The sequence below is a fragment of the Thunnus thynnus genome, chromosome 22, assembly GCF_963924715.1.
Source record: "Thunnus thynnus chromosome 22, fThuThy2.1, whole genome shotgun sequence".
Lineage (NCBI taxonomy): Eukaryota > Metazoa > Chordata > Actinopteri > Scombriformes > Scombridae > Thunnus > Thunnus thynnus.
Window position 1 is genome coordinate 17,483,433 of NC_089538.1, and position 26,000 is coordinate 17,509,432.

Sequence of the window (26,000 nt, forward strand, 5' to 3'; positions counted from 1 at the left end):
AGATTTATTCTGATGTCATAATGTGAAATAGCAGAAAAAATATTTATAAATTAAAACCACATAACAATAAATATCTTTTTCACAGATTCACACTTTATCAGGTTGGTACAAAACTCTCTTCTCTCATTTTGAACATAACAGCAGTACCTTCAATGTGTCTTATTAAATTCATTGTATTTGCTAAATGTTTTAGGCCGATCCAGTCTGACAGCACCAATCAGGACCCCGCCGTGAATCACATGGTTAACCTGAATGAAACTCAACATAACGTATACTCCTCTCTTCTCCATGGTCAGTCTTCAAACTAATCCTGATTAATTTTGTCATTTTTTGTTAACTCTAACAATAACATTTCTATTATTCTTTTTCTAGACTCTGGCCATCTGATTTTTAATGAATATTAACCAAAAGCCACAATCCAATAGACAGGAAGTTGTTGTTGATGTCAGTAAATAAAGCAGTGGGTCAGTTTGTAGAACAGTCTCAAAGATTTGTCACATAACCTGTTGTTCTACCACATGCACAAAAGATCAGACTAGAACATTGTTTTATATTGTTGTAATTTAACCAAAACTACAAGACTTATGTCTAAAGTCCAGAAATATTATTGCCATTATGGCTTTAAGGCTTTATAGTCTTGGTTGTAACGTATTAAATATTACAGTCTACAAATATATGAAAGCTTCTAAAACCTTTACAGTTTCCTGTTGTTGCATTTATCCACACTGTTAAAATCACATTTTTTTTTTAAAATGTGAAGACTTTTGTTAAAAAGATGATATTTGATAAGTATCATGCAAATGAAATGATTAATTTGACGTCGGCTTGATTTTCATTTTTTGCTCACAGGTGATGCTTCTGTCTATGAATCAATCAGAGGTTCTGAAGACACTGAAAATGGTACAGTATACACCTTAACATGGAGCAGTCTGAAATGCAATATTACATAATTTAAGGGAAAACAATTTACAAAACAATGTAACATCAAATATTCTTTTCACAGATTCACGCTTTATCAGGTTGGTACAAAACTCTCTTCTCTCATTTTGAACATAACAGCAGTACCTTCAATGTGTCTTATTAAATTCATTGTATTTACTAAATGTTTTAGGCCAATCCAGTCTGACAGCACCAATCAGGACTCTGCTGCAAATCACATGGTCAACCTGAATGAAACTCAACATAACGTATACTCCTCTCTTCTCCATGGTCAGTCTTCAAACTAATCCTGATTCATTTTGTCATTTTTTCTTAACTGTAACCTCAACATTTCTATTACAGTCTACAAAGACAGTAAAGGCTCTAAAACATTTAAGATTGCCTGTATTTGCACTTATCCACACTATTTTAAAATCGAATAAATAAACAAAAAAAACCTGAGGATTTTTTTTAAAAAGGTGATATTTGATTGGTATCATGCAATTTAAATGGTTCACTTGATCTCGGCTTGATTTTCACTTTTTGCTCACAGGTGATGCTTCTGTCTATGAATCAATCAAAGGCTCTGAAGACACTGAAAATGGTACAGTATACACCTTAACATGGAGCAGTCTGAAATGCAATATTACATAATTTAAGAGAAAACAATTTACAAAACAAAACCATGTAACAACAAATATCATTTTCACAGATTCACGCTTTATCAGGTTGGAATAAAACTCTCTTCTCTCAGAATGTGTAAAAGAATTTCTAATTGCTGATATTTGTGAATGTGTACAGGAAACTGAAATGTGTATTCAGATTTGCAAGAGTATCAAGATTTGTGAATGTATACACTAGGGCTGGATGATATCTCAAATTGATAGTAGTGAATTTAACAGTCACATCTACGAGAAGAACAGACTGAAAATGACTCTGCACACTGATCTGTGCTCTTGGTTTGTGTTAGTTGATGAGGTCTCTGGTTATGAGAGTTGAAACACCTGAAGTTGAAGGAACAGTATCCAGATTCTACACTGTACAGTTTACTCTCCAGGTAGCTAACGCTAGCTAGCAGCAGTCTGCAAATATCAGGCTGATGTCTTGTAAAGAAACACAAACAGCAGCAGCTAGTGAGCTGATTTTTCTGCTCTATCTGTGCTGAAACTGATTATTAAACTAGATGCCTATGATCTACTTAGTTGAAGCATCTGGTGCTCACAGTCAATAGCTGTGTGGGATCACATGTATTTTATGCGTAATGATTATAACAGCCTTGCAGGTGTTGCAGGTTTCTTATTGTTCTTGCTCAACTGTCTTAAACAAAAATCAAGTAAAATCATGAAACGACCCCAAGATTGAAAAAAATAATGATTTTTTTGTCCATGTCACCCAGCCCTAGCATACACAGAGTTGTGAATGTGTAGAATCTGTGAGAAAAATGTATTTTAAGTATTTTGCTCCAAGAGTTGGGAAGTTACACCTCAGGTACACCTCTCTATTGGTTTGTGACTTTTGCTAGACTCCTGTCATGCCTGAGATCTGCAAATGTGTCAAAATTTTTGTCTGTAACACAGTGTGCCAACCAATATTGAATTATTTGCAATATTAACTTGCAGACAAACATTCTGCAGGTTTCTTGTCAACAGATTGATGGTCATCACTGCTGCAAAACCTCTAACTAGCATTAACATTTTTCCTAATATCAATCACCTCATGTGTTCGCTGACTGTGACTGTCACAGCATGAAGTCAGTGAGGATTAGTCTGGTGCAGGTTACTCACTGAAAATATAGTTAAACATTAAAGGCTGCTGTCACTAACAAGACAAGTATAGTTTGTTGAAAATAACATGTTTGTTTCCTGCAGACTCTAATGTTACATCATATGAACTACATTTGTTTACAGCAGCAGGGTAGATTCTAGCAAAGCCCCAGCAATGTAATACAGAATAAAATGCATTGGAATGATGTTACCAACAAACAGAATATTTTATACATAACATTGCAGTTTATTTACCGTTGAAGTTGTCTCAGGGGAAACACTGCAACAATATTGTGCTAGCAGATTCTAGCGAGGCTAAAACATTACAGGTTGTCAGTTTGCACCATTAACGATGCCAAAGAGCTACTGGTCACTCACTAGATGGAAATTTGTGGAAAGTTGCTTGTTGTTATGGTAGTTGGGAACAGTACAGTGACTTTTACGGCTCCATTGCATCTTGCCTTGTTTTTTCGGTTCCTCCCAGTGTGAGCCTGCAAGCCTCGGCCAAGTATGAAGAAAACCCTCACATTTGCAAATTTTAGTCAGGAATGTAGCAAAAGTCACATGTAAAGAGACAACTAATTACAGATGTACCTGAGTTGTATCTGATGACTTTCTGTTTCCATCTCTTGGAGCAAAACTTTCAGTCATTAATAAAAGGCCATTTACTCTGAGTTTTTTTGAATACATATTTACAGATTCACATATACAGATTTGTCTGCATATTCACAAGTGTCGATACACTTACAAATCTGAATACATAGTTGCAGATTGCTGTACATATTCACACATTTCAGTATGAATTTAGAGATTCTTTTACAGGTTTTCAAATCTGATTATGCACACACTGCAAACACTATTGCTACAATAACACAGAAGAAAGACAAATTAATTAAGGTCTACACTCACCTGCAACTGTTACTGTCCAACATGTTGGTCTTGGACACTGTGTAATGTATGTGATGTGTTCTGTATTTGCAAAATTGTAGGTGTTTATAATTATTATTTTTTTGAATGTTTTATGTTGGAATGTGTGTTTATTTTACATTATGTGTGTTTGCAGTGCAGTATTTATACATCAGTATGTATAATCAGTATCAGTATGTTTACTAAATTCTGTAAAAGCCATAATACTCTGCTGTGTGACTGCTTTGAGCACTGTGAGCATTACAATACTGTTATTCTTTTATTATCAGTGGAGACATTAACCCTGACAACCCTTCAGTACATTATCATTGTAAATTATGACATTACTGGAAAATGTTTCAGACTAATCTTCTCTTTTGGTTTTCTTCCAGGTCTGTAGAGAGATCTGTATCAACAAAACCAAAGGAATGGATGACAACATGAAGAACTACATCATTGTGTAGTTTATTTGCAGTTTTGTGTGCAATTGTGTACATCTGCTATCTAAATATCAAAGGTGCTCAGTGTTTTGTACAGTTAGTACAGTAGTGCAGCTTTAGTCAGTCAGCCTCTTCTTCAGTTTTTGATGAAACAGCTTTGATGATTATATGTGATGATCTGCTATCAAACAACATCCTGTTACACATGTTGTGTAAGTTTTCCTGTCCTTTAATGAATGAATTCATAGATAATTTATTTTTGCCTATTTTTTGTACTATATTACTATATTTTTTTTTTCTGTTTTATAATCTTCCTTCTTAATTTGGTCATCCAGTAGCTGAGAGAGGAACAAAAACTTTGAACCGGGAAGTTTGGAGATTCTTATGTTCTTATGCAGATTGATTTATGCCCCTTGTTTCTGTTGGGTGATGAACCATCAGGTATATTTCTTTGATTGAAAAAAAAAACATCTCAAAATGTGAACAACTGTAAACAAAGCTGATCAAAGATCACTGTTTTACATTATGGGGTGAACATCAGACAGCAGAGAGAGGGAGTAGGACACTGTAGGAAAATTAGTAAAATGGTCCTTTAAAATACTACAATAAGTGACTGAAAGCTGAATTCTGTAACCTCACATGTTGTCTCCCTCAATCTATAGCTAAGTAATATCTACTGTATTGTATTGTTAAATCTAACCTCATCATATTAAACTATATTCATCACAGTAAAGTCTGATTGACTAGTAACAGGTCACAGAAATGCAAATATAATATCTCTTAGTTGGAATTTTTTAAAGGATAAATGTGAACTGATGACAGTCAACATTTTGTAATAAGAGCTTCTCCAACTATACATGCTAATTTTAATTTGTAGTGAACAACTGTGTGTATTTATTAAAAACATTACAGGTTTTAGCTTTGAAGCACATTTCCAGGTCTGTATTTTTAATCTGGGGCTCTACAGGAATATGTAACTTCTGCTATTATTATACATGAAGGTTTTCCTGTCTATTTACAAATGAATTTACCTGTGATGTATGTGCTTATTTTTTTTAGTCATCAATAAACATTGTTTCAGCAGTAAACGGTCAGTGATGTTTTTAAATGCTTTTTATATTTATATAATATATACTTTATATATTTATATAATTGAGTGAACTAGAGGTTACTATTTTGAAGCTATAGGAACATACAGGGGGAAAAAAGTAAAAAAAACTTTGGAAAAACATTTAGCTTTTGACTGGGGCCTCCTGATTTTAAGAAGTGTTGCCATCTAATTGCACACTACCAAAGGTGTGAGTCCACATGTGTTTCCTAATATGAGCTGATCAGAGAGCAGACGCCAGAGAGAGTTGAGGAAGTAGAGAGGAGAGTGGTGCACTACTGATCCATATCTAATAATGAAAAGCTAAACATCAAACAAGAAATGCAAGTTGTAATTAATGTCAACTGTTATTAATAGAAAGGTCACACAATGAAGAGTCTCCCATTAAATAATGAATACAGAGGGAGAATAGTCATTAAATATGAAAAAATGATCCTCCACACAAATTTAATACAACTCCATTTTTTTGAAGATCTATTTCTAGTTTTCACCACTAGATGTCACTATTTCATCATTTGATGTGGGCCTTCATTATTTATTGCTGCCACATTCATTGTTCGATGTGATGATTTGTTATTTGATGTGTGCTGTGTGCTCGACCTGTCATCAAACCTGCCATCAAAGGCTCCACTCAATGCCTACAGAGCAGGAGTCCTGCAGGGGAGACTCTTGACTGACCGATGAAAATGAGGAAATAAAGTCTTTAGTTAAAGCCAAATGAAGCTTAGTGAAAGTTCAGTCAGGAAGACTATCTTTTGCATGCTCAGGTCATTAGTATTATCTCCCAAACCATCTGTCATTCCCATCCATAAGGCGTTGGTGTCATCAGCTGTTCACATCAGCTGATCACATCTGACCAATAGCACGGTGACACACTTTTATTTGTCAGCCTATCATGATGCGGCTGTCTTTTAAAATATGTTTTCTCCTTCTCAACCTTAATGCTTTTATGCTGTCGTTTTGTCTTTGCAGATTCATCAGTGCATCTCCTCATCAACCTCATCAGCCTTATCAGCCTCAGCAGAAGTCATCAGCCACCGTCACCAGTGTCTGGACTCCATGGAGGGATTTATCTTGCTGCTGCTCCCTGTAGAGTCTAAGCACCAAAAACTCTGGTCAACACTTAATCTTCAATATCATCTGTATAATAAACAATTATTTTTGCTGCATTCACTTGTCTCTCCTGATTGAAGTTTACACTGTCAGCCAGATGACATGTTTTACACCTGGTTGACAGCAGATGGCAGACTGAGGTGATAGGGAGAGTATAAGATGTAAAACACAATGAGAACTTTAATGTCAGATTTTCACAAGCTCACACCTCTGACTTTCTGTTGTATGATGTTTCAGATTGAGAAATAAATATTGACTGTCCACTTCCTCATGTCACCACCAGTCTTAGTTGTATTCAAAGACAGTCAGTTAAAAAAACATTTTGTAATTGCTATATTATATTCATATGCATTGCACTTGACTCAATTTCTACTACCTCCCAAAATATTTTCACTTGTTTTAGTTTTCTACTGTCTAAAAAACATGATTGCACATCCTGCACAGTATCAGACACCTCTTCTTTTCCGTGTATTGACACATCAGCTCTGGTGTGAATGTGACAACCACACCTCAAGTACGTGTTGCTATCAATGCAACACATATTTATGTGAAGAGAGAAACTGTTGGTTTGTTTTCGTCATGCTGATAAGCAGTGGCTTGTTTTTTCTACTCAAGCTCTAGTTGTCAAGTAAACTGTGTAACACAATGGTGCAAAACGTGCAACGATTTATTTTTAATATATTTCATTTTTGATTTGTGTAGCCCGTCTACCCTCTATATTATGTTGATGGAGCCCTGAGTTCTTTATCCTAATTTCCTTTGTTATATTATCTTAATTTAATGTTTTTAGCTTGGCTCACTTTGAAAATCCTATAGCCTACCTCTTGAATATAACTTATTTTGAGACCATAGTATAACAAACAATTGAGTATGCTAGCCCTTTAACACAATAAAATACCACAATCTAATATAAGTTGGTATAGAGTATAAAGGCTATATAGCTTTTAACCTCTGAAATAATAAACACACTCAGAAACCATTTAAAATTAAAAGTAATAATTTCTTCCTTTAATTCTAAGGCAAAATTAAATGAAAAATAATATTAAATTAAATACCAGGAGTGTTCACTGCTTTTGTTTCACAAGTCACACAGTAGTTTTCCCTTTTTACCTTTTCACCTTAAAAGTATTTGCTTTTACTTTTCTGCTGAATTATTTTAGTGATCACACACACCAATTATTACCTATGCTAACCTATGCTATGCTGGTTGTTGTCTCTCGTTTCCAGATTGGAATAAATCCAGACGAAGCTACTTTGTCGAGCTGGGTTAGCTAGCAGCAGCCTACAGTCCGTTCACAGTGCTATCTCACCGCTCACTTCATTAACGAGCAGCCTCTTTCAAGTTGGCTACAGCGCAGCAGACTTCGGGTAGAAGTTATCTGTTACTCCCAAAAACATGTCCTCTTACAGATTATCGAGCTGACAATCTAAGACTCAGGTACATCTTTACTTTTTCCTGCACAACTTCGGATATCCATCAGAAAAACTGCTTTCTTCTCCGCTCCTCCAGTCTCTCTCCTCCTTCTCTCTCACTCCCCGTGTCTGCGTACACACACACGTCAGCCAAGTAACACACACAAACCTATTTGACCATATTCACCTCTCTAGAAAGATACCACTCTATTAAATAAGCAGCTTTTTATCAAAAGAAATAAAATAAAAGACATAGATGCATTTTTAACATCCTTAACATTTTTAGTCATGAACTTGACCTTTTTCAACACAATGAGAAATATGAATTTTAACCATACTCTTTTAACAAATTCTATTGATCTATTTCTCTATCACAGACAACTATTTATACATGCATATTTTTCACAGGGCTACATTTGTTCTCCCTTTATGCATTTAATTTCTGAAAAACACAGGAAACTAAATGTATAAACACAGGAATGAGAACAGATAAATGACAGTAAACAGAAAAGCAGCCTTTATAACCTAATACCAGAGGTTTGTAACATGGCTGTTCAGAAACAAGTTCTGACATTTGGCTCCTGTTTGAATTTGTGATGTAGATTCAGATTAACCACCATAATAACGGTCAAGCCAACCACGACAAAGGTAAGTAGTGCAGGCAGCAACAGTGGCCAGGAAGTGTAAACGTGTCAAAGTTTGCTGCGGTCAAACTAACTGACGTTGTCTGAGCTTTGTGTAAAAGGGAAGGAAACACAGGCAGGCTAAACTCAGATCTCACATTTATATGAAATGTAACTTCTCTCTTTCTCTTTCTGTTGCATTATTATTAAAGCAAAGTAGAAACATTTGTCAGACTCAGAGCAGCTGAGTGACAGAGTGTCAGTGCTGGATGTGAGGATGAGGTACACTTTGATCTGTGTGCTGGGATTATTCTGTAAGTACATTACTGACTTTCTCTGTTTGCATGTCACAGATTAAAGAACATGTTGCTGAATAGTCAGAATTACAGAGTATCACTGGTTGAACCAGTTTCTCTGAGAGCTTGAACAGAGCACGCTTATGGTTTTTAACTACAGGGTTGTTTTATAGGCCAGATGTTGGTTGGTGACTTGGCTCAGTTTAGATTGAAGGACTGTGTTAAATTTACTGCCGGATGATTGTTTTTGCATAATGTAATTGTGAATTGTTTAAGATATTGTTATGTATGTGGGTTTTGAATTTCATGATTTTCCTCTTTTATTTTACATATTTAATTAAAAAAAAAATTTCTCTTATCTGTTTTAATTTATCAAACAATACCGCTGCTGAAACTCTATTTGCTTTTGTTTTTTTGTTTTTTGTTTTTTTGTGTGTGATTTTGACTTTCTGTCAGTTTGATTATGTCTGATGAAGTTTCAATCTTTATTTTAGTGCTGAATACACTCTTCTACGGACACTCTGAAGGTGACCAATTATATTTATTTATATATTATACTGAAATATTTATCACTTATTTGTCATCCACTGTATTACTCTTAAGGCCCAAACGCACTGAAAGCGTGTGATGCGTCTTGAAGTACACTTATTGGTTTTAATGGCCAAACACGCACCAAAAGCGTTATTAGGCGCGTCAAACTGTCTTGATGCCTCAACTCAGACCTGTTTCGGTTTTGGAGCGTCAAATGAGGACCAAGCGACCAGAGAGAGAGAGAGAGAGAGAGAGAGAGAGAGAGAGAGAGAGAGAGAGAGAGAGAGAGAGAGAGCGCGGTAGCGGTAGCCTCTGAATGAGAGAAATAAAACGTTTTATTCTGATTATTTCACTGCAGTCACGTTTTATTGCTTTTAGTGCTTTTGGGCCTTTAATCACATCCCATTTTTGTGTTCATATTTTATCATGTATGTATCATTTTACTCCATGTATCAATACAAATTCTGAAATGACTTGATTAGTGCACAAAAGTGTAAAACAGCATTTTCCTCAAAATGTGTGTTTATGTAGGGAGACCAGATGTTGTGATGACTCTTGAGACACACAAGTATCTGAAGAAAACACATATGCAGCATTTAGAAAGACAAGTTGGAGTTTGATTATGAACATAAATGTGCAAACAGAGAGTCTATGGGAGGCCGAGAGAGTTAAATGCACTGCAACTTAAGATTCACATGTAAATGTTGTAGAAAACACACAAGCATGTGCAGAAAACACATATGCAGCATTTAGAATGACAAGTTGGAGTTTGATTATGAACAGTGTGAGTATATTTTAAAATGATCAGAGTCAGTGATGGCAGGTAAGATTCTTTACTCCAGTGGCTCCCCCGAGTGGTGAGTCCTTTCTCAGCATGAGAACAGACACATCATTAAATTAGCTGACAGTACTGTGATCCTCAGTTTATTACTTGACCAACTTTTTCCCCCCTGATACAAATCTTCTCTTCAGGTGAATGTTTATAAGAAATATGGCTGTGAACAAAAGATATTCATACCAAATCTCAAAAACATCTGTTTTTATCATATAAACTTGAAATCTTAATGCTGAATAAAAGCTTCTCATTCTTGTTCATAGAAAATTGAATTTAAATTTTTTTTAATTCCAGTAATCTGCCTGCTTGGTAACCTAGACAGCAAAGATGCAACTACATGGGATTATTAAACTGTTCCCCAAAATGACTGATGTTGAACAGTCAAGTCTCTCTGCACTGTGAGATAAATGCATCCTGTAAAAGTTTAGGTTCAGGTGTTCTGGAGGACTGTTGTCCTCAGTAAGACCTGTTTATCTGACAAACATGTGATTGCAAAACTCTTTTCATACTACTTGATTTGTATGTTTTTTATGCTTTTGATGTTGCCTTGTATTTCTTTATTTTTGTCTCTTAATTTTATATTTCTAGTTGTGTCTAACTGTATATTTTTGGTTTGAACAGTTTCCAACAAGGCTGTTGTGACTCTGCAACCCAACTGGCCTCTGATATACAGTGGTGAGACAATCACTGTCAGATGTGAGATCCAGGGAGGTGCAGACACTCGATGGGAATATGAATGGAGAATAAACAATGTGGACGAATCTCGTAAAGATAAAGAATTCAGAATCAGCAGTGCTTCTATATCCCATACTGTAGACTTCATGTGTATGGGTAGAAGGGATTTTTTTTCGACAGAGTGGAGTGAAGCCATCACATTGACATCATGTAAGTCAAATATGTTCATATCATATTCAGAATGTCATTTTGTTTCAATCTAGTTAGATAAGGAAACAGAAAATATGACCCCCTTCCTTCCTCTTTAGTGTCAGAACAGAAAAACTTCAGAGTCAACATGCAGTGTGCTGTATGTTGCCCCCCCCAAGAAAACAAGCAAACAAAACACTGTGCAATAATAAAACATCAACAGTACCTAGTTAGTTAGTTAGTTAGTTAGTTAGTTAGTTAGTTAGTTAGTTAGTTCTGTTTACCAAATCAGTGATCGACTGAGAGTCATATGTCACATGCTCTGTTTGCAACTTCCATATGATGGTATTTGCTAAATGACTTAATTGATGTTCAAAGTTTTTCTAAGGGAAATTCCATCTCACTTGTTACTTGTTTTGTTTTTTGCTCTGAACTGAACAGTGAATAAACCCAAACCGACACTGACAGCAGACAAAACCATCATACCAGAACACGGCAGTGTGACACTGACCTGCTCTGTTGACGCCTCTGCTGATTGGAGATACGAGTGGTTTGGACAAATTTCAGGCTCTTCTGCATATCAACCCATCACAAATGTTAAACCAGTGAACAAGGTCTCACAAGGAGGCACCTATTACTGCAGAGCAGGAAGAAGAGGAAGAGGAGGAGACCCAGAGATCTTCACCGATTACAGCGATACAGTCACCATTCAGAAAATTGGTGAGTTTACTGATTTGTTGTGGAATAATACAACATAAATTATTTAAATATGTTATCAGTAGTGTAAAAAGAGTCATTTTGGTATCAATAGCAAAAAATGAGAACGTTAATGGAAAACTGAGTATAAGTTAGTAGCTCTTACTCTTCTGATGATGGCGAAAATAAATCATTACAACCCTCTTCAGGTTGTTTAAAGATGCAAAACAGTTGTGCCAAAACTGTCTTGACGCCCAAACTCAGAGAGAGAGAGAGAGAGAGAGAGAGAGAGAGAGAGAGAGAGAGAGAGAGAGAGAGAGAGAGAGAGAGAGAGAGAGAGAGAGAGAGAGCGGTAGTGAGAAAAAAGCGTCTGAATGAGAGAAATAAAACGTTATATTCTGATTATTTCACTGCAGTCACGTTTTATCGCTTTTAGTGCTTTTGGGCCTTTAATCACATCCCATTATTGTGTTCATATTTTATCATGTATGTATCATTTTACTCCATGTATCTATACAAATTCTGTAATGACTTGATTAGTGCCCAAAGATTTAAAACAGCATTTTCCTCAAAATGCGTGTTTATGTAGGGAGACCAGATGTTGTGATGACTCTTGAGACACACAAGTATCTGAAGAAAACACATATGCAGCATTTAGAAAGACAAGTTGGAGTTTGATTATGAACATAAATGTGCAAACAGAGAGTCTAAATTCATTTGAGTCACACATGATTTTAAACAGGTGTTTCCTTTGTGTTATATAAAGATATAAATACATTTTTGATGGCTTGTCCATGACAGTCACTTATTCGTTTTATTGTTTTTCTAAACTTAGACAGACACAAGGTCACACTGAGAGCAGACAGGAAGACCATAAGAGGAAGCACAGTGTGTCACTGATCTGTAATGTAGAGGACAAAAATGTGATTTAGCATTTCTGTTTGAATGAAAGCAATGGGATTGTGCTTAGAGTTTATAGATGATACATGAGCCTCAAGTTTTCAAAGTGTGTGCATAGCTCCATTTTTTTATGTTAATGCAAAGGAGAAAAAGTGTAATGTCTTTGTTCTAAACTAACAGCAAATAGACCAAAGGCCAAACTGAGTGCTGACAACAGAGACATTCCAGTAGAGGGCAGTGTGACCCTGACCTGCTCTGTGGACCCATCATCATCTGGTTGGAAATATTACTTGTACAAAGATGAGAAAACCTCTGAACCCCTGAACACACAAGATGTTGTTTTCCAATCAACTGGACAGATCAGTGTCTCACAGGGAGGACTCTACTGGTGCAGAGGAGGGAGAGGAAACCCAGTTGACTACACAGAGTACAGTGATTCAATCATGATCAACAAAATTGGTGAGTTTGACAATGAGATTTATTACACACAATGTGCTGAGTGCTGTGCAAGTGAATCTCTTTTCTGCCTTCACCTAACCTGTCATGAAACAAAAGAGAAGAACTGACGTCATATTGTTTGACTTCTGTGAACTAAAGTTTTAAATTTCAAGCGGATTTTGTCAAAAGGGTACGGGAGGCCGAGAGAGTTAAATGCACTGCAACTTAAGATTCACATGTAAATGTTGTAGAAAACACAAAAGCATGTGCAGAAAACACATATGCAACATTTAGAAAGACAAGTTGGAGTTTGAACATTGAATTATACATAATTTGAGACAGATGTTTCCTTTGTGTGCTTTAAAAATATAAATACATTCTTGATGACATGTTCGTTACAGTGATTCAAAAATCATTTAACTCAATGTTTCAGCTGAAATGGTTTTAGCTTGTTTCAGTCTAGATTTTAAATTGGTGAGGTGGCTTTTAGATTATTTTATTGATTATATTTTAAAATGATCAGAGTCAGTGATGGCAGGTAAGATTCTTTACTCCAGTGGCTCCCCCGAGTGGTGAGTCCTTTCTCAGCATGAGAACAGACAAGTCATTAAATTTGCTGACAGTACTGTGATCCTCAGTTTATTACTTGAGCAACTTTTTCCCCCCTGATACAAATCTTTTCTTCAGGTGAATGTTTATAAGAAATATGGCTGTGAACAAACTGTCCTGGAATGCAAATAAAATCTATTCACACAATTTTTCATTTCAGTCTATCTAAGTAAGATAAAAGAAAATATTTTCTCCCTCCAACAATGATGCAGCCTCCTATGAGCAGCTTAGTAACAAGTGGTTGCTTTTTAGTTTGGGAACAGAATTACTGAAACTGAGCCACCTGCGTGTGTTTGTATGTGTGTGTGTGTGTTTATGTGTGTGTGATTATACAATGTCCGTGTTGCTCTTTTATTAATCATCTGATCACAAAGGTTTTATGTCTCCATTTAAACTGCTGCCACTAATGTTGACTTGTCACTTTTCTTCCTGATGATTTTATTGCTTTAAACATGTTGCTCGATATGTTTTCATACTTCTATTTTTTTCAACTGCTTTTGTTATTATGGCTGTTGACTTGTGTTTGCATTGTTTGTTAAACTGTGCTACAACAATCAACTTGTTGTAAAATGTTGTCTATCAGTATACTAATTAGATATTTTTATGTGAACAGTTCCAAATAAGGCCACTGTGATCCTGCAACCCAACTGGCGTCTGATATTCTGGGGTGAGACAGTCACTGTCAGATGTGAGATCCAGGGAGGTGGAGACACTAAGTGGACGTATGAATGGACACCAGCCAACTTAAACACATCTCCAACACGCAGTGAACACAGGATCAACAGCAACAATTACTACAGTGGAGAATTCAAGTGTAGAGGATGGAAGGACTCATATTCCTCGACAGAGTGGAGTGATGTCATCACATTGACAGTATTATGTAAGTTGCACATCTTTCATCCATAATGAACATGTTATGTTTTATATTGTTTTCATCTGTTGTTGTGTTCATCAATGCCATCTGATATCATTTACTCAGCTACCTAATAAGTCAGTATATTTATTTAATTTAATTAATTTTATTTCTGATTATTTATTTTATTTTTAAGATTGATCTGTTAGTTTAATAGTGTTACATGTTGGCCTGGAGGCAGCCATTCAGGCTTTTGAGCTATTTCAAGAATGATTTCACTCTAGTACTTGTACTCTTCTGTATTCTTAACAATATAATGAAGGAAAAACATTTTCCTCGAGCAAATCCCATTCCAACCATTTACTTGTTTTGTTTATTTGTTCTAATGTGAACAGCAAGTAATCTCAAGGCCACAGTGACAGCAGAAAGGACATACCAGTCATACCAGTATATATTTCTGTTCTTATCCAAACTGTGTATATTTGGTGGGTACAGTTTCTAACAAGACTGTTGTAACACAGCAAACCAACTGGCCTCAGATATTCAGTGGTGAGTCAATCACTCTAAGATGTGAAATCAAAGATAGAGGAGACACTGAGTGGGAGTATGAATGGAAAACAACCAAAGAAAAACCTCTAAAACAGTGAATACTGGAGTTTCAGAGCTACTTTTTAATAGTGTGGAAACTACAGGTGTAAGGATAAACAGAAAATAGATTTGTATTCAACAGAAAGAAGTGATCCCATCAGGTTGACAGTGTCGTGTAAGTTGGACTGTGTTTCATCAACTGTGAGAATATCATGTTTTTGAGTTTCCACCTATCCGTGTCTGAATAATTCAATAGAAAATATTTATTTCCTCAATAATTAGGCAACATCTCAGGACTGATCAGTAAAGAATTGTGTTTGTTTTTTAAAACAAGGAGTTTATGAACATAAACATTTTCAAACAGAGAGTCTAAATTCATTTGAACATTGAGTTATACATAATTTGAGACAGATGTTTCCTTTGTGTTCTGTAAAAATGTAAATACATTCTTGATGACATGTTCATTACAGTAATTTCTTTGTTTTATTGTTTTTCTAAACTTAACAGCACGTAGACGCAACATTACACTGAGAGCAGACAGGAACAACATACCAGTACAAGAAAGTGTGACTCTGACCTGCAATGTGGAGGACTCTACTGGCTGGAAATATTACTGGTACAGACGTACCTCTAAAAATTCCCAAGTAACTCGTCCTCAGACAGCAGAAGCTGATGAATCAGACAGTATCAGTATCTCACATGGAGGCATTTACACCTGCAGAGGATGGAGAACAGAACCAGATGTCACCACACCTGAAAGTGATGAAGTCACCATTGAGGAAACAGGTGAGTTAAGTCATTTGTTCTGAAATAAAACAACTTATATTCTTTAAATTAAATTCTTAAACAGTGTCTGAAGTGTGGAAGAGAACCATATGTGGTAACAAGAACCACAATGAATGGATGATTTAGTCCAGTACCTCTTAGCTCTGTGAAGGAAGTTTGAAAATGTCTGAAATCCTTTATCATGGTAATAATACAACATTTGTTTGACACTTCAGTTTGTTTACAGACACAATAAAGGAGTTGAGGGTTCTTCACTAATGCTGCTCAGTTTTACTTATAAATGTTTTGAAAACACATGACTGCTTAATGCAGTATTATTTATGGACTTTTCCTTGATGTTGAATATCATTTAACACAATGTTTCAGCTGAAATGGTTTTAGCTTGTTTCAATCTAGATTTTAAATTGGTGAGGTGGCTTTTAGATTATTGTATTGAGTATATTTTAAAATGATCAGAGTCAGTGATGGCAGGTAAGATTCTTTACTCCAGTGGCTCCCCCGAGTGGTGAGTCCTTTCTCAGCATGATAACAGACACATCATTAAATTAGCTGACAGTACTGTGATCCTCAGTTTATTACTTGACCAACTTTCCCCCCTGATACAAATCTTTTCTTCAGGTGAATGTTTATAAGAAATATGGCTGTGAACAAACTGTCCTGGAATGCAAATAAAATCTATTCACACAATTTTTCATTTCAGTCTATCTAAGTAAGATAACAGAAAATATTTTCTACCTCCAACAATGATGCAGCCTCCTATGAGCAGCTTAGTAACAAGTGGTTGCTTTTTAGTTTGGGAACAGAATTACTGAAACTGAGCCACCTGCGTGTGTGTGTGTGTGTGTGTGTGTGTGTGTGTGTGATTATACAATGTCCGTGTTGCTCTTTTATGAATCATCTGATCACAAAAGTTTTATGTCTCAATTTAAACTGCTGCCACTAATGTTTACTTGTCACTTTTCTTCCTGATGATTTTATTTCTTTAAATCTTCTTTTGCAAACACGTTGCTTGATATGTTTTCATGCTTCTGTTTTTCAACTGCTTTTGTTATTATGGCTGTTGAGTTGTGTTTGCATTGTTTGTTAAACTGTGCTACAACAATCAACTTGTTGTAAATGTTTTTCTTCATTTTACATTTCCATTAGTATCCTAATTAGATATTTTTTATGTGAACAGTTCCAAATAAGGCCACTGTGATCCTGCAACCCAACTGGCCTCTGATATACAGGGGTGAGACAGTCACTGTCAGATGTGAGATCGAGGGAGGTGGAGACACTGAGTGGACGTATGAATGGACACCAGCCAACTTAAACACATCTCCAACACTCAGTGAACACAGGATCAACAGCAACAATTACTACAGTGGAAAATTCAAGTGTAGAGGAAGGAAGGACTCATATTCCTCGACAGAGTGGAGTGATGTCATCACATTGACAGTATTATGTAAGTTGCACATCTTTCATCCATAATGAACATGTTATGTTTTATATTGTTTTCATCTGTTGTTGTGTTCATCAATGCCATCTGATATCACTTACTCATCTACCTAATAAGTCAGTATATTTATTTAATTTGATTTATTTTATTTCTGATTATTTATTTTATTTCTAAGATTGATCTGTTAGTTTAATAGTGTTACATGTTGGCCTGGAGGCAGCCATTCAGGCTTTTGAGCTATTTCAAGAATGATTTCACTCTAGTACTTGTACTCTTCTGTATTCTTAACAATATAATGAAGTAAGAACATTTTCCTCGAGCAAATCCCATTCCAACCATTTACTTGTTTTGTTTATTTGTTCTAATGTGAACATCAAGTAATCTCAAGGCCACAGTGACAGCAGAAAGGACATACCAGTCATACCAGTATATATTTCTGTTTTTATCCAAACTGTGTATATTTGGTGGGTACAGTTTCTAACAAGACTGTTGTAACACAGCAAACCAACTGGCCTCAGATATTCAGTGGTGAGTCAATCACTCTAAGATGTGAGATCAAAGATAGTGGAGACACTGAGTGGGAGTATGAATGGAAAACGACCAAAGAAGAACCTCCAAAACAGTGAATACTGGAGTTTCAGAGCTACTTTTTACAGTGTGGAAACTACAGTGTAAGGATAAACAGAAAATAGATTTGTATTCAACAGACAGAAGTGATCCCATCAGGTTGACAGTGTCATGTAAGTTGGACTGTGTTTCATCAACTGTGAGAATATCATGTTTTTGAGTTTCCACCTATCAGTGTCTGAATAATTCAATAGAAAACATTTCTTTCCTCAATAATTAGTCAACCTCTCAGGATTGATCAGTAAAGAATTTTGCTTTTTTTTGAAAGACAAGTCATCATTCAGTGTCCTGTAGCATTTGAAATATATTTAATTGATTAATTATTAACTGATGAATTAATTAAATGAATATCTTTGTATATATCTTCATTTAAACTAAATCACAAGGACATTAATTACCTTTTTAATGTCTTTGTTCTAAACTGAACAGCATATAGACCAAAGGCCAAACTGAGTGCTCAAAACAGAGACATTCCAGTAGGGGGCAGTGTGACCCTGACCTGCTCTGTGGACCCATCATCATCTGGTTGGAAATACTACTGGTACAAAGGCAAGAAAACCTCTGAACCCCTGAACACACAAGATGCTGTTTTCCAATCAACTGGACAAATCAGTGTCTCACGGGGAGGACTCTACTGGTGCAGAGGAGGGAGAGGAAACCCAGTTTACTACACAGAGTACAGTGATTCAATCATGATCAACAAAATTGGTGAGTTTGACAATGAGATTTATTACACACAATGTGCTGAGTGCTGAGCAAGTGAATCTCTTTTCTGTTTTTACCTAACCTGTCACTAAACAAAAAAGATGAACTGAGGTCATATTGTTTGACTTCTGTGAACTAAAGTTTTAAATTTCAAGCAGATTTTGTCAAAAGGGTACGGGAGGCCGAGAGAGTTAAATGCACTGCAACTTAAGATTCACATGAAAATGTTGTAGAAAACACAAAAGCATGTGAAGAAAACACATATGCAGCATTTAGAAAGACAAGTTGGAGTTTGATTATCAACATAAACATGTGAAAACAGAGTCTAAATTCATTTGAACATTGAATTATATTTGAGACAGGCGTTTCCTTTGTGCTCTTTAGAAATATAAATACATTCTTGATGACATGTTCATTACAGTGATTCAAAAATCATTTAACACAATGTTTCAGCTGAAATGGTTTTAGCTTGTTTCAGTCTAGATTTTAAATTGGTGAGGTGGCTTTTAGATTATTTTATTGATTATATTTTAAAATGATCAGAGTCAGTGATGGCAGGTAAGATTCTTTACTCCAGTGGCTCCCCCGAGTGGTGAGTCCTTTCTCAGCATGAGAACAGACACATCATTAAATTAGCTGACAGTACTGTGATCCTCAGTTTATTACTTGAGCAACTTTTTCCCCCTGATACAAATCTTTTCTTCAGGTGAATGTTTATAAGAAATATGGCTGTGAACAAAAGATATTCACACTGTTCCCCAAAATGACTGATGTTGAACAGTCAAGTCTCTCTGCACTGTGAGATAAATGCATCCTGTAAAAGTTTAGGTTCAGGTGTTCTGGAGGACTGTTGTCCTCAGTAAGACCTGTTTATCTGACAAACATGTGATTGCAAAGCTCTTTTCACACTATTTGATTTATATCTTTTTTATGCTTTTGATGTTGCCTTGTATTTCATATTTCTTCATTTTACTCTCTTCATTTTATATTTCTAGTTGTGTCTAACTGTGTATTTTGGTTTAAACAGTTTCTAACAAGGCTGTTGTGACTCTGCAACCCAACTGGCCTCTGATATACAGTGGTGAGACAATCACTGTCATATGTGAGGTGCAGGGAGGTGCAGACACTCGATGGACATATGAATGGAGAAAAAACAACATGGACATATCTCTGAAAGATAATGAATTCAAGATTAGCAGTGCTTCTGTTTCCCACAGTGGATCCTACAGTTGTAAAGGTAGAAAGAACTTGTATTCCTCAACAGAGTGGAGTGATGCCATCACATTGACAGTATCATGTAAGTCAAACCATCTGTCATTCATATCCAAAATGGCTTGTTTTTCATTTCAGTCTATCTAAGTAAGATAACAGAAATATTTTCTACCTCCAACAATGATGCAGCCTCCTATGAGCAGCTCAGTAACAAGTGGTCGCTTTTTAGTTTGAGAACAGAATTACTGAAACTGAGCTACTGAAAATGAGATGTAAATGTTTCAAGTCTGTTTTGTAACAATAGAGTGAAAAAGTTCTGGGGCAAATCCCATCCCAATTGGTCTAGTTGTTGTTTTGTTTTTTACTCTCAGCAAATAAACCCACAGCACTGGCACTGAGAGAGAGAAAGAGAGAGAGAGAGAGAGAGAGAGAGAGAGAGAGAGAGAGAGAGAGAGAGAGAGAGAGAGCGGTTGTAGTGGAGCGAGCCAGGGAGTGAATGAAGAGAGGGAGCGCCGGTTGCGAGAAAGAACCAGATCAAAGAAAAGTTATTTTCTGATTGTTTCACAGCAGTGACATTGTTGAGCACAAATAAACACACCAACAACTCCACACACCTCCGCTTGACCCTGCGGCTGAACGCAGCACCGCCTGATTTGGTCTGAATAGCTATTGGTGGCAGCAGGTGCTAACAGGCTAAGCTAACAGTGTGTCAGTGGCTTTACACTAGCAGCGGTCCGGATGGAGGAGCTGCTAACCAGCCTGAGAAAACTACAACTGTGGGTTCCAAAAAGAAGTAAAACTACAACAGTAGGTCCTTGTAACGCGTAACACTTCAATTTTACGTATAAAAAATGAAGTTCAAGCGACCATCTCGCCATTCTTATACAGGTTTAACCATAGTAACGTTATGATGAAGGTGACATTTTTTCAAACATGTGGGCGCTGTGCCATGCGGCTACTATAATACTGTATGCAGCTACTATAGTAAAACGTACGGGTGCTGGTGTATAAATTAACCGTCCTTTTATCCAAAAGTCGTAAAGAAAGCAAGGGACGTACATTTAATGAAGCCCTGGAGGGCGGGAGTAGATGAACCCAGTTAAGGAGTATCCGCCCGTACGGGACGCTCTAAGAAGTAAAGCGAACATCCCCGCAAGAAAGCAGGGATCATTTCATTGATCAACACTACACCTGGCTTATTGGTTGGGGGATTTTGACAGGATTATTAAGAGCAGAGACGAAATCTGAAAGCAGTTCAATGAGCGCACAGAAGCAGCCTGAGTGCGAGGAGAAGACCTGAAGCTGCAGCGCGGGAAAACTGTACAAGGAACATTATATTTGAGTGCAAGCACACAGTTTGAGCAGAAACAGAGCAAATCTAAGCGCAAGCAGAGGCTATTTGAGTGCAAGGGCAGGGTTTTAGGGACAATATTACAAAATTTGAAAGTGAAATCAATAAATCATGCTCTCAAATTAACCACGCTCTTGAATAAAGATAGGAAAAAAGCTCCATACTTTGCACCAGTGTCACCAACTAGCTCTCAACTTTTTTTTGAGAAACATGCCACCACATGATCACCACAACTATTCTGATGTTAATCAAAAAAACCCAACAAAAAATAGAAGCAAACAAAAACAGTGCACTAATTAAACATTGACTGTACCTTGTTAGTTAGTTCTGCAGTAACTCCTGTCATCGGCCAAAGAGAGTCATATGTCACATGCTCTGTTTGTATCTTCCATATGATGGTATTAGCTAAATCATTTGATTGATGATCAAGTTTTTTCTAAGGGAAATATCAAGAATGATTTCCCTGGTACTAATAGATAAAATGATAACTGTATTAGATAAGATTTATTTATATGTCTAGAGACTAAAGTCTACATCATAACATGTTTTCATTCTGAGAAAATCACTTTCCAACAGATGCACCTGTCCTCACTGTGTCTCCATCATGGCTGAGTCCTGGAGACTCAGTAACTCTGAGCTGTGAGGTTGAACATCCATCTGCAGGATTGAGGTTCTACTGGTATAAGACTGTTCCCAAACTATCAGACAACTCCTACAGCTATGAGCTGCTACCTGGTAGCACCAATGGGACTGAACAGGATTCCTACATCATTCATGGGTCGACACACACAGCAAGATATATGTGTAGAGCTGGAAGAGGAGACCCAGTGTTTTACACTGATTACAGCAAACCTGCGTTTGTTTGGTCTGGAGGTGAGTTTGTTTATTTTTATCTCCTTCTGTCAAGAAGCAGTTGTGATGTGATTATCTGGGTATTGATTGTGGTGAACCTATGACCTTTCTCCATCAAGTCAAGATTTCAGTTTTTCAACACACTCACCAAACACAATGTTGATATTGAATTATTCTACATACTGGACTGGGCTGGATTTCCTTCTTTACATCTTCAATTGATCTGAAAACATTACAGCACCAAAAAACTGAGAGATTATGATTTTACTTGTTATTGAAATCAAACTCTTCTCCTCTTTGCAATGAATACTTTAACTTTGGATACCTGAGCTCATCTTACAGCCAATACTCATTACTTTTACTGACACAGCAGGCTGGACAGGTGTGGTTAAATGAGACTTTATCTAGTGGTCAGGCAACATATAGACATACAAAACAGTCAAAATCTAGTAATGAAAAACCAGAAAGTCAACAGGCAACAAAGCAGGTAAATGGACAAAGTACAGAAACAGCTGGAAACCTGAGAAAACTCAGACAGATGAGAGAAAAACACTGACTATACAGTACCAGTCAAAAGTTTAGACACACTTTCTCATTCAAGGGAAGGTGTGTCCAAACTTTTGACTAGTACTTTATATAGAGACAATGAAACATCATTTAGTATGAAAAACACATCCTCTGTATGTTTGAAAGGTGGCAGGTAAATGTAGGTTGTTTACAGCTTCACAGTGAACAGTTGCTGTAGTTATCTTGGTAGCAAGTTTTCAAGATAGAAAAAATAATCAAAACATCTATAAAACAGCTCAAACCACTCTGCAGCTCACTTCACGTCTCCACTGTCAGTCCATATGCTCTGTATGTTCTTAACACTCACAGTTTCACCAAAACACTGAACCTTTTGCACAGTTTATGTTATTCAGATGTTTTTACTCTCAACAACAAAATGTATTAAAAATACAAAAAAGAGGATTATTTGCATTGTGATCTCTTTAATTTTAATATCTCTGTACTTGGTTTGCTCCTCATTACATGTTGTTTTTCAGATGTTCGTTCAGCAGTGACTCTCAAAGTGAGTCCTGACAGAGTGCAGCACTTCACCTCTGACTCTGTCTCAGTGAGCTGTGAAGGAAACTCTACTGAGTGGAAAGTGAGGAGGTTTCCTGAGGACCACTACTGGTCATACTGTCCTAACTGGAGGTCAATGACTGGATCCACATGCAACATCTACAGTTATCAGCAGAGTGATGCAGTGTACTGGTGTGAGTCTGAATCAGGAGAGTTCAGCAATGCAGTCAACATCACTATACAGAGTATGTTTACATTACATTTTATTTTATTTTCATCTTGTATTTCAATTATTTTCAACATGGTGTCACTAACTACACTTCCTGTGTAGACTAACAAGTTATATTCCTAACCTTTTGATAGAAAAATTATGTTATATTATTGTTTCTTTAACAAAATTAAAAGCTCATCAAACTATATTTTCTTAATATTATCATAAAGAAACATAATCCAATCAATTAGAAAATCAGACGTCCTCCGCACAACATTATAATTTAGTCGTGTTCTTGTCAAACACAGGTAATGCAAAAGAATAAATAAATTATGAAAGGGCTTCCTTCACACCAAAACTCATCTGTGAACCAAATTAAAGCTTCTTCATTTTTATTTAAACAATTGGAAATTAATATTTTACAGATCCAAGATGTTTGGTCCACAGTTTTTTTGGTGTGCAGCAAGACCTTTCTTTATTCTTGATGATAAAATTAACATGCTGATTTAGTCAGAGTTGTTGTTGTGTGAATAGCCATCCACCGTTTCTCTCATATGTACCTGTTAGCTCTAGAGCTAACTAGCCATAGCTAGTATATTTACAGTTACAAGACATGTATGTAATAAAGCTGAAATGTTAGGTCTTTGCTCAGCTACACTGATTCTGTGAGATAAATTAGTTGGAGAAAAATAAAGGCATATGTGTGATCTATTCTCATGGTTTTATGTCACCTTGTTCTAAAGGTCAGCAGCTGGTCTCTGACTGAAACTTCATATTCTTTGACTGTTTTACAGATGCAGATATTATCCTGGTGAGCCCTGTGCATCCTGTGACTGAGGGAGATTCTGTTACTCTTGGCTGCAAACTGAAGACAGAAAAATTACTTTCCAATGTGTTTTTCTATCAAAATGAAAAACTTATCCAAAATGATACCAGAGGGGAGCTGAATATCTCTGCAGTGTCAAAGTCAGACGAAGGCTTCTACAAGTGTAAATACTCAGGAAAAGAATCAGTACAGAGTTGGATGTCAGTTAAGGGTGAGTAGGATTAACACAATTCATGCATTTTCTTTCTTGTAAACTGTGTTACTGTCCTAGAAAGAAATGTGGTCAAATACTTTACAGAATTAGAAACTTACAGGTTTAGTTTCAGCTGATTTCACATATTGGATTGTGTAAGAGATCTTGTTTTATACTTTACATAAAGATATTCAATAATTAAACATAAAATTCATAATTTAGTATATATCAAAATACAGATGTAAATGAATGATGAGTCAAAGATTGTTTTCTTTTCAGCTGAATAAAGTTGCATCAGTGGTCATGACTCATATCACACTGTATAGCAACACATACATGTTTATACATAGTGTTTATTGTGTGTTTAGTGTGTGTATATGTGTTTGTGTTTTCATACTTCTAGATTTGTATATTAATGTGTTTGTATTTATGTGTTTGTGCTGCAGAAGTCGCCTTTTTTTGTATCCTAGATTTTTTGTCTTTACTAAGACTTGATGTGACTTCACTTATTTTTATTAAAACACTTGAGTTTAAGAAAAGTGTTATAGAACTTAATTGATCATATTAATAGTTATTATTTATTATCTATTACAGCAGTGTCCAGGCCTGACAGCTCTTCATCTCCTATACCATTAATTATTGGGCTGGTTTGTGGAATTATAATTATTATTCTCCTGCTCCTGTTGTATCGCTACAGACGATCCAAAGGTGAGACTTTTTCCTTCTGATGTTAAGAGTTTTATATATTTTAATTATTCAAATACTTAGACATATGCTGATGTCATAACGTGAAATGTCAGAACAATTTACAAAACAACCAGATGTAACAACACATGTATCTTTTTCACAGATTCACACTTTATCAGGTTGGTACAAAACCATCTTCTCTCATTTTGAACATAACAGCAGTACCTTCAATGTTTCTTATTAAATTTAATGTATTTGCTAAATGTTTTAGGCCGATCCAGCCTGAGAGCACCAATCAGAATGAAACTCAACGTAATGAAAACTCCTCTTCTCTCCATGGTCAGTCTTCAAACTAATCCTGATTCATTTGTTGGACTTACCATTAACTCTAACCTGAACATTTTTACACTCAGTTTCTAATCAGCTGATTTTTAAAGAACATTAATCAAAAGTCTCAAAGACGTGTCAGCTGTTTAACCACATGCACAAAAGATCAGAGTATAAGATGGTTTCACATTGTTTGGACTTGAACTGAACCTAAACTACTAGACAGAGTCCTGAAATATTATTGTCCTTCTGTCCTGTCATAACAATACATACTGTAATGTACCTTGACTTGATATTAACTGCTCTGCAGGTGATGCCTGTCTCTATGAATCAGTCAGAGGCTCTGAGGACCCTGGAAATGGTACAGTATATACCTTTTGATTTACACAGAGCAGTCAGAAATACTCAATTACATAATTTAAGGGGACTGATGACAATTAATTGATATAAAACCCTGTGACTGAAAAACAATTATATTTCAGATGCAGGAGAATCGCAGGATATTACATATTCTTTGATTGAGCTTAAAAACATTGCTAAGAGGGGTGAGTACTCAAATGACATGCAATAAATAGTTCAGAGGTGTTTTTGTCTGCCAGCAGACTAAACAAAAAGAAAAGATACATTTATTATTTTCATGCATTTCTTTGATCATCTTAACAGGGAAGCGTCATAAAACAGTGGAGAGCTCTGTTTACGCTGATGTGAAGATAGGATCTGCTGCAGGTACAGTCCCGCATATATGTTTTGTTGAAAATGTGTCATATATAATTATTTGTTAATTACACTGTATGTAATTATGGGTCAGCATGCAGTTCAAATAATC

General features: G+C 36.1%; 1 protein-coding gene and 1 long non-coding RNA gene across 3 annotated transcripts in view; both read left to right on the forward strand.

Moving 5' to 3' along the window:
• The window catches only part of LOC137175030 (sialoadhesin-like), a 69,231-nt gene that overhangs the window by 41,764 nt on the left and 1,467 nt on the right, over nucleotides 1-26,000 (forward strand). Inside the window, exons 5-11 of the mRNA XM_067580650.1 lie at nucleotides 23,936-24,178; nucleotides 24,755-24,868; nucleotides 25,011-25,026; nucleotides 25,119-25,186; nucleotides 25,485-25,535; nucleotides 25,657-25,719; nucleotides 25,838-25,900. Of these exons, the coding sequence (XP_067436751.1) occupies nucleotides 23,936-24,178; nucleotides 24,755-24,868; nucleotides 25,011-25,026; nucleotides 25,119-25,186; nucleotides 25,485-25,535; nucleotides 25,657-25,719; nucleotides 25,838-25,900 (618 nt within the window). The remainder of the gene's footprint in view (nucleotides 1-23,935; nucleotides 24,179-24,754; nucleotides 24,869-25,010; nucleotides 25,027-25,118; nucleotides 25,187-25,484; nucleotides 25,536-25,656; nucleotides 25,720-25,837; nucleotides 25,901-26,000) is intronic.
• Nucleotides 1,002-5,202, forward strand: LOC137175042 (uncharacterized). Of its 2 annotated transcripts, XR_010925547.1 has the most exons (4): nucleotides 1,002-1,019; nucleotides 1,112-1,209; nucleotides 1,472-1,522; nucleotides 3,980-5,202. It is a non-coding gene; the product is annotated as an uncharacterized lncRNA (long non-coding RNA). The 2 variants fall into 2 exon arrangements; XR_010925546.1 differs by having other exon boundaries at nucleotides 1,112-1,522.